Source organism: Mizuhopecten yessoensis, unplaced genomic scaffold (genome assembly GCF_002113885.1).
Source record: "Mizuhopecten yessoensis strain PY_sf001 unplaced genomic scaffold, ASM211388v2 scaffold4001, whole genome shotgun sequence".
In the NCBI taxonomy this organism is placed as follows: Eukaryota; Metazoa; Mollusca; class Bivalvia; order Pectinida; family Pectinidae; genus Mizuhopecten; species Mizuhopecten yessoensis.
The window spans coordinates 818417-834525 of NW_018405326.1; the positions used below are offsets into that span (position 1 = coordinate 818417).

Below are 16109 nucleotides of genomic sequence, written 5' to 3' on the forward strand. Positions count from 1 at the left end.
GTCACACGAAAAGGGATGACAGAGAAATTGTTCACCGCTCAAGCGGGGGACAAATCCGTGTAGGACAGGAGAAAAAGAAATGGGGGCATGCTTTACCATGATTAAGGTAAATAAATAGGACACCCTGTCTATGAGGATCTTACCAAGAATACATCACTAGTGACGTCAATTTCGATCCTGAAGTTTACATAATCGTAGAAGTGATGGAATGGTACGTAAGTGTTGTCGTTCATTTTCTGAGTTCCCGTCACCTCTGCTCGGACTGGTACCTGGGGCCATCCGGCCGGATTGACCCACTGCTGAGCTGGACACAAACAAACGTCAATATCATTATTACAGAAATTAACTAATATAATCTGGTCAATTGGTCAAAGATTTCTACATGAGATTTGATCATGAAACTCTTTATATTTTTACTGAGACAAAAGGCACCAAGACAGCAATCGTGACACAAACATCAAGCCTAAACGATGAACCTAAGACCATGGGACTGTGCCTTTAACATTCGGTAATAGATACAGCTGGTCAAAAATCAATGACACTGCACCATTAAAACAAAGTCTCCATGGGAAAACACAATAAAGTCAAAATAAATTAATTCCAAAACAATAAAAAATATAGAAAAAGGGGATAGTACTGGCGTTTAGAATATAGAATATGTTTGAACCCGAGATCGATAGGTCGAGAGTTCCAACCGAACTTTTGGAATAATATCACATTATGTGTATTATATGATACAGTGATTAAGTTTGGTAAGTGCAAAAATTTAATCAATGAAATAAACAAATTTCATTCGTAAATTCAATTTTGTCAAGAAACTACTTTGCCGATTCTGTTACACGTTGTAATATTTTGTTTTGTGGGGTTGCAAGATAGTCGTGTTAGATTACAAAACAGATAGGCATTTGGCAATACTAAAATAATAAATCACACGGCCTGTAATAAGAGGCAAGATTACCGACAAATAACATTAGGATGGATCGTATGTTCGCATTGAAACAAAAACCTGAAATATAGAAGTATGAATTTGTAACAGTTAAATGTACAGTGCGTTTAAGTGTACAAAATGTCATGATCTGTTTATTTACATAGGTTTTATTAGTAATTCTGTTAGATACATATTGCTTAAATTGATACGTAACCAAAGTTGTAAGTGGTACAATGCAGAAAACCAATTTGTACAATTTTCGCAAGCACATTAAAAATGTACATTTATTACAGAAATTAACAAGACACAGAGCAATTACCACATGTGACATTTGTTAATTAGTGTGCGATATTTCATACTTGTAAAGTAGTAATCTAGCTGGAAGGTGGCGTTAAGAGCAGGCCACGAGGTGCAGGTTCTCCAGTGATCACACTGCACGCCTCGGATCGTTTTCACTCCCATATAAATCTACAAAAACAAAACAACGTGGATCAATGGTGGTGGACATCTCTAAATAATACATGTACAAAGTGTATATATACTTTATTCACCATGGATAGAGTTTTCCAATACAAGACCTAAGGGTTCTCTTCATCAAACTCAAATACATAGGTCCAAATTCCTATGGAGCCTCAAAGCCTGGAAAGGACCTGTTGATTTTGTCAGTTACTGGTAGTATATATTGTCACAAGGGGGATTTAATTGAAATTAATCATAGTAATTACATAAAATCATACCAACGCCTTTACTATAATTCGATACGTATCACTGAATATGATAATCCCTTTTTATCATATATACCTGGTTATTCTGTAAGAAATGAAGAACTCCGGTTGTAGTAAAGACATGAATTTTACCACCCTGCTCGTTATTTCCAAATAAGATGTTATTGCTGTCGGCGGTCAGATTGTCAACTTTACACGAATTGTCCGCTGAAAAAGAGTTCAAAGCCAATAATTAACTGAACTTTACTGACTAACAAATATCAACGAATTATGAACGATTTTCAGTGGTTAAATAGAAACATGAAAAGCTTTATATATAATCAGTTGTTTGGTAATTTTCAAGTTAGATATAAAATAAGTGTGCATGATTTATTTCGGATAGAGTTTAATAGGCAAGGAGTTATGGGTAAATGATATGACAATACAATCCTACATGGATGCCTTTTTTGTTGACGTTCACAGTTGCGGTTTTATCATATGCTAGAATTCGATGTTGATGAATGTTCAAGGTTGGGTGAACGGATTACGATAAGTTCAATATTAGACGACACTCTTACTATAGATCGAGGATACGGCACAATGCTAAACGGATGCCCAGCGAACTCTCCAAAATGTTTATTGTATATATACCAAAGAAATATCGCATTTGTTTAACTCGAATCCGTACATCTACCCATTCTTTGGCTGTAGAAGTTGGAAGGTATAATAATATACCAAGAGAACGTAGATATTGTTCACAGTGTAACTCCCCCTCTGAAGTAGAGGACGAATTTCATTTTTTATTGGTCTAATCTAAATTCCAAAATCTCATATCTCGTTTTATCAAAAGCTATTATTGGAAAAAACTATTTGTGTTTAAAGTCTTTAAGTTATTGAGTGTCCATAATATTAAAGAATTGTGTCTACCAGGAAAATTCATCTATGAGGCAAACAAATGAAGGGTATTATAATGGAATATGATTGTTTTCATTCTCTGTACATTGTCCATGATTTGTGTATAATATGTATTGTATACTGATTGGCCAATGGCCTAAAGTTTGAATAAAACTTGAAAACTTGAACGATGTTCAATGGCAATTAAATGTCTAACGAAAGCGTTCAATGTCGGGCTAATGTACTAATCATTCAGTTCTATACTGGATGAAGGTTCAATGTCCATCACGATCAACGTTTAATGTTAGGTTAATAAAATGACTTCACGATTGAGTGAAGCTTTACTATATTTTTTCTATATATGTTTGCTGGTTGATAGATACTCCGTGATAGACGTAGACAGTGGAATGTCTTACAATAGACGTAAGAGGTGGAATGTCTTACAATAGACGTAGGAGGTGGAATGTCTTACAATAGACGTAGGAGGTGGAATGTCTTACAATAAACGTAGAAAGTGGAATGTCTTACAAAAGACGTAAGAGGTGGAATGTCTTACAATAGACGTGGAAGGTGGAATGTCTTACAATAGAAGTAGGAGGTGGAATGTCTTACAATAGACGTAAGAGGTGGAATGTCTTACAATAGACGTAGAAAGTGGAATGTCTTACAATAGACGTAGGAGGTGGAATGTCTTACAATAGACGTAGAAAGTGGAATGTCTTACAATAGATGTAGGAGGTGGAATATCTTACAATAGACGTAAGAGGTGGAACGTCTTACAATAGACGTAGGAGGTGGAACGTCTTACAATAGACGTAGCAGTTGGAACGTCTTACAATAAATAGACGTAGGAGGTGGAATGTCTTACAATAGACGTAAGAGGTGGAACGTCTTACCATAGACGTAGGAGGTGGAACGTCTTACAATAGACGTAGGAGGTGGAATGTCTTACAATAGACGTAGGAGGTGGAATGTCTAACAATAGACGTAGGAGGTGGAACGTCTCACAATAGACGTAGGAGGTGGAATGTCTTACAATAGACGTAGGAGGTGGAATGTCTTACAATAGACGTAGGAGGTGGAATGTCTTACAATAGACGTAGGAGGTGGAATGTCTTACAATAGACGTAGGAGGTGGAATGTCTTACAATAGACGTAGGAGGTGGAATGTCTTACAATAGACGTAGGAGGTGGAATGTCTTACAATAGACGTAGGAGGTGGAATGTCTTACAATAGACGTAGGAGGTGGAATGTCTTACAATAGACGTAGGAGGTGGAATGTCTTACAATAGACGTAGGAGGTGGAATGTCTTACAATAGACGTAGGAGGTGGAATGTCTTACAATAGACGTAGGAGGTGGAATGTCTTACAATAGACGTAGGAGGTGGAATGTCTTACAATAGACGTAGGAGGTGGAATGTCTTACAATAGACGTAGGAGGTGGAATGTCTTACAATAGACGTAGGAGGTGGAATGTCTTACAATAGACGTAGGAGGTGGAATGTCTTACAATAGACGTAGGAGGTGGAATGTCTTACAATAGACGTAGGAGGTGGAATGTCTTACAATAGACGTAGGAGGTGGAATGTCTTACAATAGACGTAGGAGGTGGAATGTCTTACAATAGACGTAGGAGGTGGAATGTCTTACAATAGACGTAGGAGGTGGAATGTCTTACAATAGACGTAGGAGGTGGAATGTCTTACAATAGACGTAGGAGGTGGAATGTCTTACAATAGACGTAGGAGGTGGAATGTCTTACAATAGACGTAGGAGGTGGAATGTCTTACAATAGACGTAGGAGGTGGAATGTCTTACAATAGACGTAGGAGGTGGAATGTCTTACAATAGACGTAGGAGGTGGAATGTCTTACAATAGACGTAGGAGGTGGAATGTCTTACAATAGACGTAGGAGGTGGAATGTCTTACAATAGACGTAGGAGGTGGAATGTCTTACAATAGACGTAGGAGGTGGAATGTCTTACAATAGACGTAGGAGGTGGAATGTCTTACAATAGACGTAGGAGGTGGAATGTCTTACAATAGACGTAGGAGGTGGAATGTCTTACAATAGACGTAGGAGGTGGAATGTCTTACAATAGACGTAGGAGGTGGAATGTCTTACAATAGACGTAGGAGGTGGAATGTCTTACAATAGACGTAGGAGGTGGAATGTCTTACAATAGACGTAGGAGGTGGAATGTCTTACAATAGACGTAGGAGGTGGAATGTCTTACAATAGACGTAGGAGGTGGAATGTCTTACAATAGACGTAGGAGGTGGAATGTCTTACAATAGACGTAGGAGGTGGAATGTCTTACAATAGACGTAGGAGGTGGAATGTCTTACAATAGACGTAGGAGGTGGAATGTCTTACAATAGACGTAGGAGGTGGAATGTCTTACAATAGACGTAGGAGGTGGAATGTCTTACAATAGACGTAGGAGGTGGAATGTCTTACAATAGACGTAGGAGGTGGAATGTCTTACAATAGACGTAGGAGGTGGAATGTCTTACAATAGACGTAGGAGGTGGAATGTCTTACAATAGACGTAGGAGGTGGAATGTCTTACAATAGACGTAGGAGGTGGAATGTCTTACAATAGACGTAGGAGGTGGAATGTCTTACAATAGACGTAGGAGGTGGAATGTCTTACAATAGACGTAGGAGGTGGAATGTCTTACAATAGACGTAGGAGGTGGAATGTCTTACAATAGACGTAGGAGGTGGAATGTCTTACAATAGACGTAGGAGGTGGAATGTCTTACAATAGACGTAGGAGGTGGAATGTCTTACAATAGACGTAGGAGGTGGAATGTCTTACAATAGACGTAGGAGGTGGAATGTCTTACAATAGACGTAGGAGGTGGAATGTCTTACAATAGACGTAGGAGGTGGAATGTCTTACAATAGACGTAGGAGGTGGAATGTCTTACAATAGACGTAGGAGGTGGAATGTCTTACAATAGACGTAGGAGGTGGAATGTCTTACAATAGACGTAGGAGGTGGAATGTCTTACAATAGACGTAGGAGGTGGAATGTCTTACAATAGACGTAGGAGGTGGAATGTCTTACAATAGACGTAGGAGGTGGAATGTCTTACAATAGACGTAGGAGGTGGAATGTCTTACAATAGACGTAGAGAGTGGAATGTCTTACAATAGACGTAGGAGGTGGAATGCCTTACAATAGACATAGGAGGTGGAATATCTTACAATAGACGTAGAAAGTGGAATGTCTTACAATAGACGTAGGAGTTGGAATGTCTTACAATAGACGTAGGAGGTGGAATGTCTTACAATAGACGTAGAAGAGCTGGTTGTTGACATAGTCGAAAATGAGTTTGAACTGCTCCCCATCCTTATACATGGTGAGAGTGGCCCTATTATTATTTCCATCAAAGTACTCCTCCGCGGACACAGTGTAGTTTTTGTCTGCAATCGTCGCCTCTATCCTCGTCTGGAACGTCTGCGGAAGTTGGGGAAATGGCGGATCTGTTGATGTTTAAATGCCATGAAAGATATATAGGTTACATTACATTACTTCTGCTAAATAGCTATCTCCCTTCCTTATACACATGTATTAATTAGCAAATTATTATGATACCAAGCAGTTTTAGCGCATCACACCATATTGTATTGAATTTTGAGATCAAAATAATTAATCTTTTTTAATGATAAATGTCTGCATAGTAATAACATAGTTATATTACTTCTTGCCAAGGTTGTAGTTTCCTGTAGATGGACAATAATTACCATTAGGTTGTGGCGAAGCACCTGTTGTTGGTACACAATAAGGTTGGGTTTGACTAGAAACGCATGCACTCAACCCAAGACACACCACGACCAAGACCCATGTCGGAATGGAGACCTACAAACACAACCATCTCCATACATACATATGTTAAATGTGAATGGCGTCCGCCATTGGTCACAATACATGAAAAAGGTAACCATACAGAAAATGACCATCACACTTGGAGCCAAAGAGAGCAATGAAACGAAACAGCTCACAGAAGGTCCTGTTAATGTTGCGGTCCTGTGAGAGTCGCTAATTCCTTTTTCCGTGTAAATTGCGACAATCACATTGGCATAAAAATTACATATTGTGTCGTATGTATGTGGAATAGATATATTCATATAAAACATAATTTACATAAGCACACCGGAAATCCGCCTATGTGAACAGTCTATCATTGCCAAGGTTTTTTTCCTGTTTGTGAGAATATGACAGAAATACACAACCAATCATCACGTATTTTGTCCTAGTGGGCATTGTGGCATTTTAACCTCATTTTTAACTGCATTTACAAACTCGCCATGACAACATGTCATCGACCATTATAACAGAAGTTATAATGTAAGTTTAGGACATGTATATCATTGTTTTCTTCGTGTGATGATACTTTGAGCTGACTGAAATAAGGAATTGATCGTGAAAATCTGTTAATTTCAGTTATATTAGTGATACCAGTATCTGATAATTACTACAAAATATGTGTTGAAAAAGCCTCAGTCGACTGTCATGTCTAGATAGTTATGTGCACTGTCTGGCGCAGGTTCGAATCCGGCGATTTGAGTCAATTTGTGTTGGGTCTCGAAATGTCTGTCCGCATCTTATAATAGTTACTACATGTATATGTACGTACAAATGTATGTGAATAAACATAGATAGAGGTAGAGGAGATACTCTCTGAGTGCCGTCTGCGTTTTAAAGAAATAGCCACGTGGAAACAACAACAGCTCATGTCAATGTTACAATGTCTTTTTATCATATCATACTTATATTGTGTTTTGGATCGCGCAGTTAGATTTTCGATCTGTATGACCTATATCAATGTGCATCAGTGTATATCTGGTTAACTAGTCAGTTAGTAATGATAGTACTGTGATAACGGTATCATCCAGATAGGGTGGAGTGTCGTCAATGTATCCCAGCACGTGATTAGGTCTGTTTGTATACCTGTGCTGGCCAGGTACAATAACGCCTACCTGGTACTACTGGTGTAAATTAATGTAACACGTATATTGACATGTTATGTAGTCAATAAAACAAATAAAGCATACATAATGATATGAATTTATGAAACTGTTTACAGCGAGCTGAAAATACAATTTGGAAAGGATTTGATATAAAATGCGCTCGAGCTGTAAATATGACAGAATGTGCTTTGGGTGCCTGGTTGTCGAGTGGCAACAACATTTAAGGCACTTTTCAGGATAAACTTTTAAACCCTTGGTTTGAAATCTTTTTTTTTGTGAACTCGCTATGCTTCGACATGTTTAGGTATCATGGACTTTTATAAGGGCTGTGTGCTACACAGATGGTCTTCAATGGGTCTCCATCACATTAATGGTTCTGTTTTCAATAAACACAGGTTCTTTACACCCTTGAATTATGTCATGACAATATCGAAGGCTTCTCACGTGACACCCACCCTTGAATATGCAATGGTTGTACTAACTTACGTTCTCTGCACCCCTCGAATATGCCATAACGAAATCGAAGGCTCTGTACGCACCATATTGTGAATGTTACAATAGTTTGGTCATTTGACGGACATAAAAAGAATCACACAAATGCGTAACGGTAAAGCACATGTTTTAAAGAAGGTCCTTCTTTGTAATCTTAAAAGGACATGTATCCAGCGATTCAGCTTACCGTCAGCTTTGATCTTGTCATGACATATCCCAGGGAGGCACAGAAGAGCTGTCTATCGAGAGCCCAAATAGTCCAAAGATACTAGCAAGTGAAATGAATATAATTTTGAAATGGAGCTTGTTTATCTTTTTCTTCAAACTAATGCTACTGAGTGATTACCTAGGGTAAAAGCACACATCGTGACGTTATCAATAACACATAGATGAGTAATAAATCGCAATGAAAGACAATAGTGCTAGCGATTTCTTTTCTCTCCAATTTTCTTCTTTGTTCTTGTTCTCATTGCATCTCACATTTTTTCAATTTATTTAATCTTTCTTCATCAAAATCACATGAAACAGGTCTCAGTTGATATCGTATTTAAATACTTACATGAATGGACAAGTTAAATAGAACAATTATACAACAACGTGACAAAGACTGACATCAAAGTCGATTGAGGCAAAGAGAATGTAACAGTCATTATCGTGACCTGCCAGTTTGACTATATACACTCTATCACTATCTACTGTGATAACATAATATGTTCACTACATGTCTGAGATAGTTCGTGACCTAAATAGTTCCTAGCTTTGACGAGGGACCTCATGACGGGTGCCTAGTGTGGTACAGGAAATGTATTTTCATTTATTTATTTTTGCCTTTTTTTATCAGCTTTGAATAACTTAGATAATGTTTACATGAATGTTTAAAAAGTTAGTTTTTTAAACTATACCAGTGCCAGCTCAAATGTATGAAATCTGTTGTATTAGGCTGATTAAGTAAATCTCCCCTGGTTTATTAATGATATCCACCTCTAAGTAAAATATAGTCTGTATTCTTTGTTCTTTTACTAGAATTTCCGCATTATATCTGGTCGTAATCTTAAAGTATATGACATGCATTTCAACACCTTGAATGTTTTTTTACAGCAAATAGCGGGGCTCGTTACACTACTGAAATGGTCATACTTGTATTGGTGATAATGATTTCATTATGATTTGTTCCAATATGATAAAACGAACATGAAATAAACTGAAAAGCGTGTAATTCAGGTAGCAGTCACTTCTTGCCAAATTCGCAAATTTTCAACAATGTGTGCAGATATTATATGGTAAGCATTTTTACTATCATAGCATGCAAGTTAAGTTTTCATTTTCATTAATGATTAGAATGCTGTCGATTCAAATTTAATATCCAAGTCATCAAAAGCTGACAGAGAATGTTAAGAAACATCAACAATAATGAGCCATTTAAACGGATACATTGTGTTAAGAAACATCAACAATAATGCGCCATCTAAACGGAGACATTGTGTTAAGAAACATCAACAATAATGCGCCATCTAAACGGATACAATGTGTTAAGAAACATCAAAAATAATGCGCCATCTAAATAGAGATATTGTGTTCAGAAGCATCAACAATAATGCGCCATCTAAACGGAAACATTGTGTTAAGAAGCATCAACAATAATTCGTCATCTAAACGGAGACATTGTGTTAAGAAGCTTCAACAATAATGCGCCATCTAAACGGAGACATTGTGTTAAGAAACATCAACAATAATGCGCCATCTAAACGGAAACATTGTGTTAAGAAACATCAACAATAATGCGCCATCTAAACGGAGACATAGTGTTAAGAAACATCAATTATAATGCGCCATCTAAACGGAAACATTGTGTTAAGAAACATCAGCAATAATGCGCCATCTAAACGGAGACATTGTGTTAAGAAACATCAACAATAATGCGCCATCTAAACAGACTGATGCAGACTGATACACGGTTACAGTGGTAATAAGAACAGTTTTGTTAGCGAAGATGAACCATCTTCTTCAGCTTCCTGGTTGAAACCAGTCTACACTTTATTGCCCTACATCAAAATAGTAGTAGGCTTACTCAAGTTTGAAATCTATTTTAAGTCTGAGAGCCACTCGACTTAAAATTAGAAAGGTTATTTTTGTATGAGTTGATCCTGGTGTATCAATAAAATCGTTATTATATAGCTCCCCATCCCTTCTAAGGTTTATGACGACCCAAGTCTGGAACATACTCATAGTTATGTAATCTTTACTTTTATTGATCCTGGTGAACTACTGGGACATTGAAATAAATCTGTGACACACTGATTAGTATACCTTTACTCGGAGCAGTCACGCTGAACTCATTTAGTACGGCGAAGTAAGTGTGGGACACACTGATTAGTATACCTTTACTCGGAGTAGTCACGCTGAACTCCTTTAGTACGGCGAACCAAGTGTGGGACACACTGATTAGTATACCTTTACTCGGAGCAGTCACGCTGAACTCATTTAGTACGACGAAGTTAGTGTTGGACCCACTGATTAGTATACCTTTACTCGGAGTAGTCACGCTGAACACATTTAGTACGGCGAACTAAATCTGTGACACACTGATTAGTATACCTTTACTCGGAGTAGTCACGCTGAACACATTAAGTACGGCGAACTAAGTGTGTGACACACTGATTAGTATACCTTTACTCCGAGTAGTCACGCTGAACTCATTTAGTACCGTACGGCAAACTAAGTGTGGGACACACTGATTAGTGTACCTTTACTCGGAGTAGTCACGCTGAACACATTTAGTACGGCAAACTAAGTGTGGGACACACTGATTAGTATACCTTTACTCCGAGTAGTCACGCTGAACTCATTTAGTACGGCGAAGTTAGTGTGGGACACTCTGATTAGTATACCTTTACTCGGAGTAGTCCCGCTGAACACATTAAGTACGGCGAACTAAGTGTGTGACACACTGAGTAGTATACCTTTACTCCGAGTAGTCACGCTGAACTCATTTAGTACCGTACGGCAAACTAAGTGTGGGACACACTGATTAGTATACCTTTCCTCGGAGTAGTCACGCTGAACTCATTTAGTACCGTACGGCAAACTAAGTGTGGGATACACTGATTAGTGTACCTTTACTCGGAGTAGTCACGCTGAACACCTTAAGTACGGCGAACTAAGTGTGTGACACACTGATTAGTATACCTTTACTCGGAGTAATCACGCTGAACTCATTTAGTACGGCGAAGTTAGTGTGGGACACACTGATTAGTATACCTTTACTCGGAGTAATCACGCTGAACTCATTTAGTACGGCGAACTAAATCTGTGACACACTGATTAGTATCCCTTTACTCGGAGTTGTCACGCTGAACTCATTAGGTACGGCGAACTAAGTGTGGGACACACTGATTAGTATACCTTTACTCGGAGTAGTCACGCTGAACTCATTTACTACGGCGAACTAAGTGTGGAACACATGGATTAGTATACCTTTACTCGGAGTAGTCACACTGAACTCATTTAGTACGGCGAACTTAATATGTGACACACTGATTAGTATACCTTTACTCGGAGTAGTCACGCTGAACTCATTTAGTACGGCGAACTAAGTGTGGGACACACTGATTAGTATACCTTTACTCGGAGTAGTCACGCTGAACTCATTTAGTACGGCGAACTAAGTGTGGGACACACTGATTAGTATACCTTTACTCGGAGTAGTCACGCTGAACTCATTTAGTACGGCGAACTAAGTGTGGGACACACTGATTAGTATACCTTTACTCGGAGTAGTCACGCTGAACTCATTTAGTACGGCGAACTAAGTGTGGGACACACTGATTAGTATACCTTTACTCGGAGTAGTCACGCTGAACTCATTTAGTACGGCGAACTAAGTGTGGGACACACTGATTAGTATACCTTTACTCGGAGTAGTCACGCTGAACTCATTTAGTACGGCGAACTAAGTGTGGGACACACTGATTAGTATACCTTTACTCGGAGTAGTCACGCTGAACTCATTTAGTACGGCGAACTAAGTGTGGGACACACTGATTAGTATACCTTTACTCGGAGTAGTCACGCTGAACTCATTTAGTACGGCGAACTAAGTGTGGGACACACTGATTAGTATACCTTTACTCGGAGTAGTCACGCTGAACTCATTTAGTACGGCGAACTAAGTGTGGGACACACTGATTAGTATACCTTTACTCGGAGTAGTCACGCTGAACTCATTTAGTACGGCGAACTAAGTGTGGGACACACTGATTAGTATACCTTTACTCGGAGTAGTCACGCTGAACTCATTTAGTACGGCGAACTAAGTGTGGGACACACTGATTAGTATACCTTTACTCGGAGTAGTCACGCTGAACTCATTTAGTACGGCGAACTAAGTGTGGGACACACTGATTAGTATACCTTTACTCGGAGTAGTCACGCTGAACTCATTTAGTACGGCGAACTAAGTGTGGGACACACTGATTAGTATACCTTTACTCGGAGTAGTCACGCTGAACTCATTTAGTACGGCGAACTAAGTGTGGGACACACTGATTAGTATACCTTTACTCGGAGTAGTCACGCTGAACTCATTTAGTACGGCGAACTAAGTGTGGGACACACTGATTAGTATACCTTTACTCGGAGTAGTCACGCTGAACTCATTTAGTACGGCGAACTAAGTGTGGGACACACTGATTAGTATACCTTTACTCGGAGTAGTCACGCTGAACTCATTTAGTACGGCGAACTAAGTGTGGGACACACTGATTAGTATACCTTTACTCGGAGTAGTCACGCTGAACTCATTTAGTACGGCGAACTAAGTGTGGGACACACTGATTAGTATACCTTTACTCGGAGTAGTCACGCTGAACTCATTTAGTACGGCGAACTAAGTGTGGGACACACTGATTAGTATACCTTTACTCGGAGTAGTCACGCTGAACTCATTTAGTACGGCGAACTAAGTGTGGGACACACTGATTAGTATACCTTTACTCGGAGTAGTCACGCTGAACTCATTTAGTACGGCGAACTAAGTGTGGGACACACTGATTAGTATACCTTTACTCGGAGTAGTCACGCTGAACTCATTTAGTACGGCGAACTAAGTGTGGGACACACTGATTAGTATACCTTTACTCGGAGTAGTCACGCTGAACTCATTTAGTACGGCGAACTAAGTGTGGGACACACTGATTAGTATACCTTTACTCGGAGTAGTCACGCTGAACTCATTTAGTACGGCGAACTAAGTGTGGGACACACTGATTAGTATACCTTTACTCGGAGTAGTCACGCTGAACTCATTTAGTACGGCGAACTAAGTGTGGGACACACTGATTAGTATACCTTTACTCGGAGTAGTCACGCTGAACTCATTTAGTACGGCGAACTAAGTGTGGGACACACTGATTAGTATACCTTTACTCGGAGTAGTCACGCTGAACTCATTTAGTACGGCGAACTAAGTGTGGGACACACTGATTAGTATACCTTTACTCGGAGTAGTCACGCTGAACTCATTTAGTACGGCGAACTAAGTGTGGGACACACTGATTAGTATACCTTTACTCGGAGTAGTCACGCTGAACTCATTTAGTACGGCGAACTAAGTGTGGGACACACTGATTAGTATACCTTTACTCGGAGTAGTCACGCTGAACTCATTTAGTACGGCGAACTAAGTGTGGGACACACTGATTAGTATACCTTTACTCGGAGTAGTCACGCTGAACTCATTTAGTACGGCGAACTAAGTGTGGGACACACTGATTAGTATACCTTTACTCGGAGTAGTCACGCTGAACTCATTTAGTACGGCGAACTAAGTGTGTGACACACTGATTAGTATACCTTTACTCGGAGTAGTCACGCTGAACTCATTTAGTACGGCGAACTAAATCTGTGACACACTGATTAGTATACCTTTACTCGGAGTAGTCACGCTGAACTCATTTAGTACGGCGAACTAAATCTGTGACACACTGATTAGTATATCTTTACTCGGAGTAGTCACGCTGAACTCATTTAGTACGGCGAACTAAGTGTGGGACAAACTCTGACCTATCCAGTATTTATTTCGTTTAGTTGTAGATCTGTGTTGTACCATTTTCTTTAATTGTATCCGTACATTCTGACTGGAATACATTCACAGTTGGTCACAACACCGTCAGTTCAGTTACCTCCCTTTTACTTCATTCTATAACTTTTTGAGGAATCTACTTTTATTATACTTCGTAAAATATCAATAAAATTCAATAAAGTGATGACTTTTGTAAGTAGAAGTTCTATATTAATTTCATATTGGTCGACGTGCGTATAACGAATGTGAATTCAGGGAATATATATGGGGTGAATTGTCATATTGCTACAAGTTTGTATATATTTGTTAGAAAGAAAGGAGAAACAATAAATCAAAAGAATATCTGTATATAATGCAAATAAAAGTGTGGTCTCAAAAGGAAGGAAATATCTTAACCTTTTATCGTCAAACTCTCCTAAAAATATAGAATTTTAGCACATTTTCAGCTCATCATTAATATCGCTCATCGAATATAGTTTCCATGTAGACAATATTGCAAACAATGACAATATCACGAATCATTGGTGGCAACAACTGTGACTGGTTACATAAACATCTTATACCAGCCTCGGTCACCAATTTCTTATTAAATAACAATGTACATTTTTTTCCCAATGAGAATATTAATAAACACACAAGCTGTATAAGATGACATGTGTATTTTGCCGTATGATTTGTAGATAATATAATAATAAGAATTCTTACCGCCATTTTGTAGAACTGAGCAGCCCACTACGACGGATGAGGATGGACTCTGGAATGTTCAAAGTATCAACCAACGTACCAACACTACTGCCCACCCGGTACTGTTATCACTGCTGAGTTCGTGTGATCGAGATATCCACATCCTTGTTATCTCCTCTTAGTTCTCATGTGTACGTGTCTCGTGTAACTATATGTGGAGACGACCGGTATCTATATACATCGGTATCAGCGCGTACGTGTGCACATGTGTCATAGTATGTGTTGTATTTGTTTCTAATTACAAGTGTATGGTTCACATATATAGCATATATATATAACAAAGGGCTGATCTGTCACTGAGACCATTGGACCAGGTCTACTTTCAGTTTAATTCTCTGTCTATTATTGAAGCATTAATTCTTACAAAGTGGCTTTTAAAAGAAGTTCAATTACATATGAGATTTATGAAATGACTCTTTGCAGTTTGCTTTTAGTAATGCTAGTTCGAATTTTAAGGAAACCTCGAAAACTGAGTTCCATTAATCTCTCAAGAAATTAAGACTTTTGTTTATCACATCAACGAAATGTCAATGCCAATTTGACGTCATTTAATCCTCAAGAGGATCAGTCCTTTTTACTTATATCATTTTAGATACCAATGAGGAGCATGCTACAAGCACGATGTAGAAGATTGAGAAAAGTTATGGTTTAAAGCAACTCTCCCAATTTTGACCCCATTTGACCCCGTCATTCAGCCCCCAGGAGATCCGTCCTTTCATTTGTATATCTTTTGATCCCACGGCTAGGCACGCTACCACAGCAATTTGGCAGAAGACTTCCTAGAAGTTTCAAGATGTTATTTGAAAAAAAAAAAGAGCCACTTAATACAAAATACACGAACTTTTATTCAGCGTGGTATTTTAAGGAGAACATGACAATACTTGGATTCGACGTAGATTCACATGGCAGGTGTCACCGATGGAGCAGAAGACGCTTACTCTTCTGAGACACCTGGTCCTATTTTCTTTGTACCTTTTGAAGGGTATCTATATAACTCACCGTAACTCATTGTTGTCGGCGTCATACCATTAGTCTTCTCTTGAGTACTACTATTAACGCATCTACCATCTACTGTTTAAAGCATTCATTTGTCCCCCCCCCCCCCAATTTATCGATTTTGAGTTGGAATTGTGGTTTTGTTGACTCTTCGGTATGTTCTTTTTTATAAAAAAGTAACGTTGGTTCAGTAGAGCTGTTTTTACAGCGATAACTGACCCTCTCTGATACGGCCCCCGGCAGGGTCAGCTCTTTATTTGTATAACTTTTGATTTGATCCCTATG

At 38.9% G+C, this 16109-nt stretch overlaps 1 protein-coding gene across 1 annotated transcript in view; it reads right to left on the bottom strand.

Moving 5' to 3' along the window:
* The window catches only part of LOC110448333, a 32446-nt gene extending 17528 nt beyond the window's left edge, over positions 1 to 14918 (bottom strand). The window contains exons 1-6 of the mRNA XM_021494510.1: positions 14790 to 14918; positions 6287 to 6401; positions 5831 to 6025; positions 1730 to 1860; positions 1288 to 1396; positions 144 to 304 (exon numbers count right to left, since the gene is read on the bottom strand). Coding sequence (XP_021350185.1) covers positions 144 to 304; positions 1288 to 1396; positions 1730 to 1860; positions 5831 to 6025; positions 6287 to 6401; positions 14790 to 14795 — 717 coding nt within the window. The 5' untranslated portion in view covers positions 14796 to 14918. The remainder of the gene's footprint in view (positions 1 to 143; positions 305 to 1287; positions 1397 to 1729; positions 1861 to 5830; positions 6026 to 6286; positions 6402 to 14789) is intronic.
* Positions 14919 to 16109: the final 1191 nt, after the last annotated feature.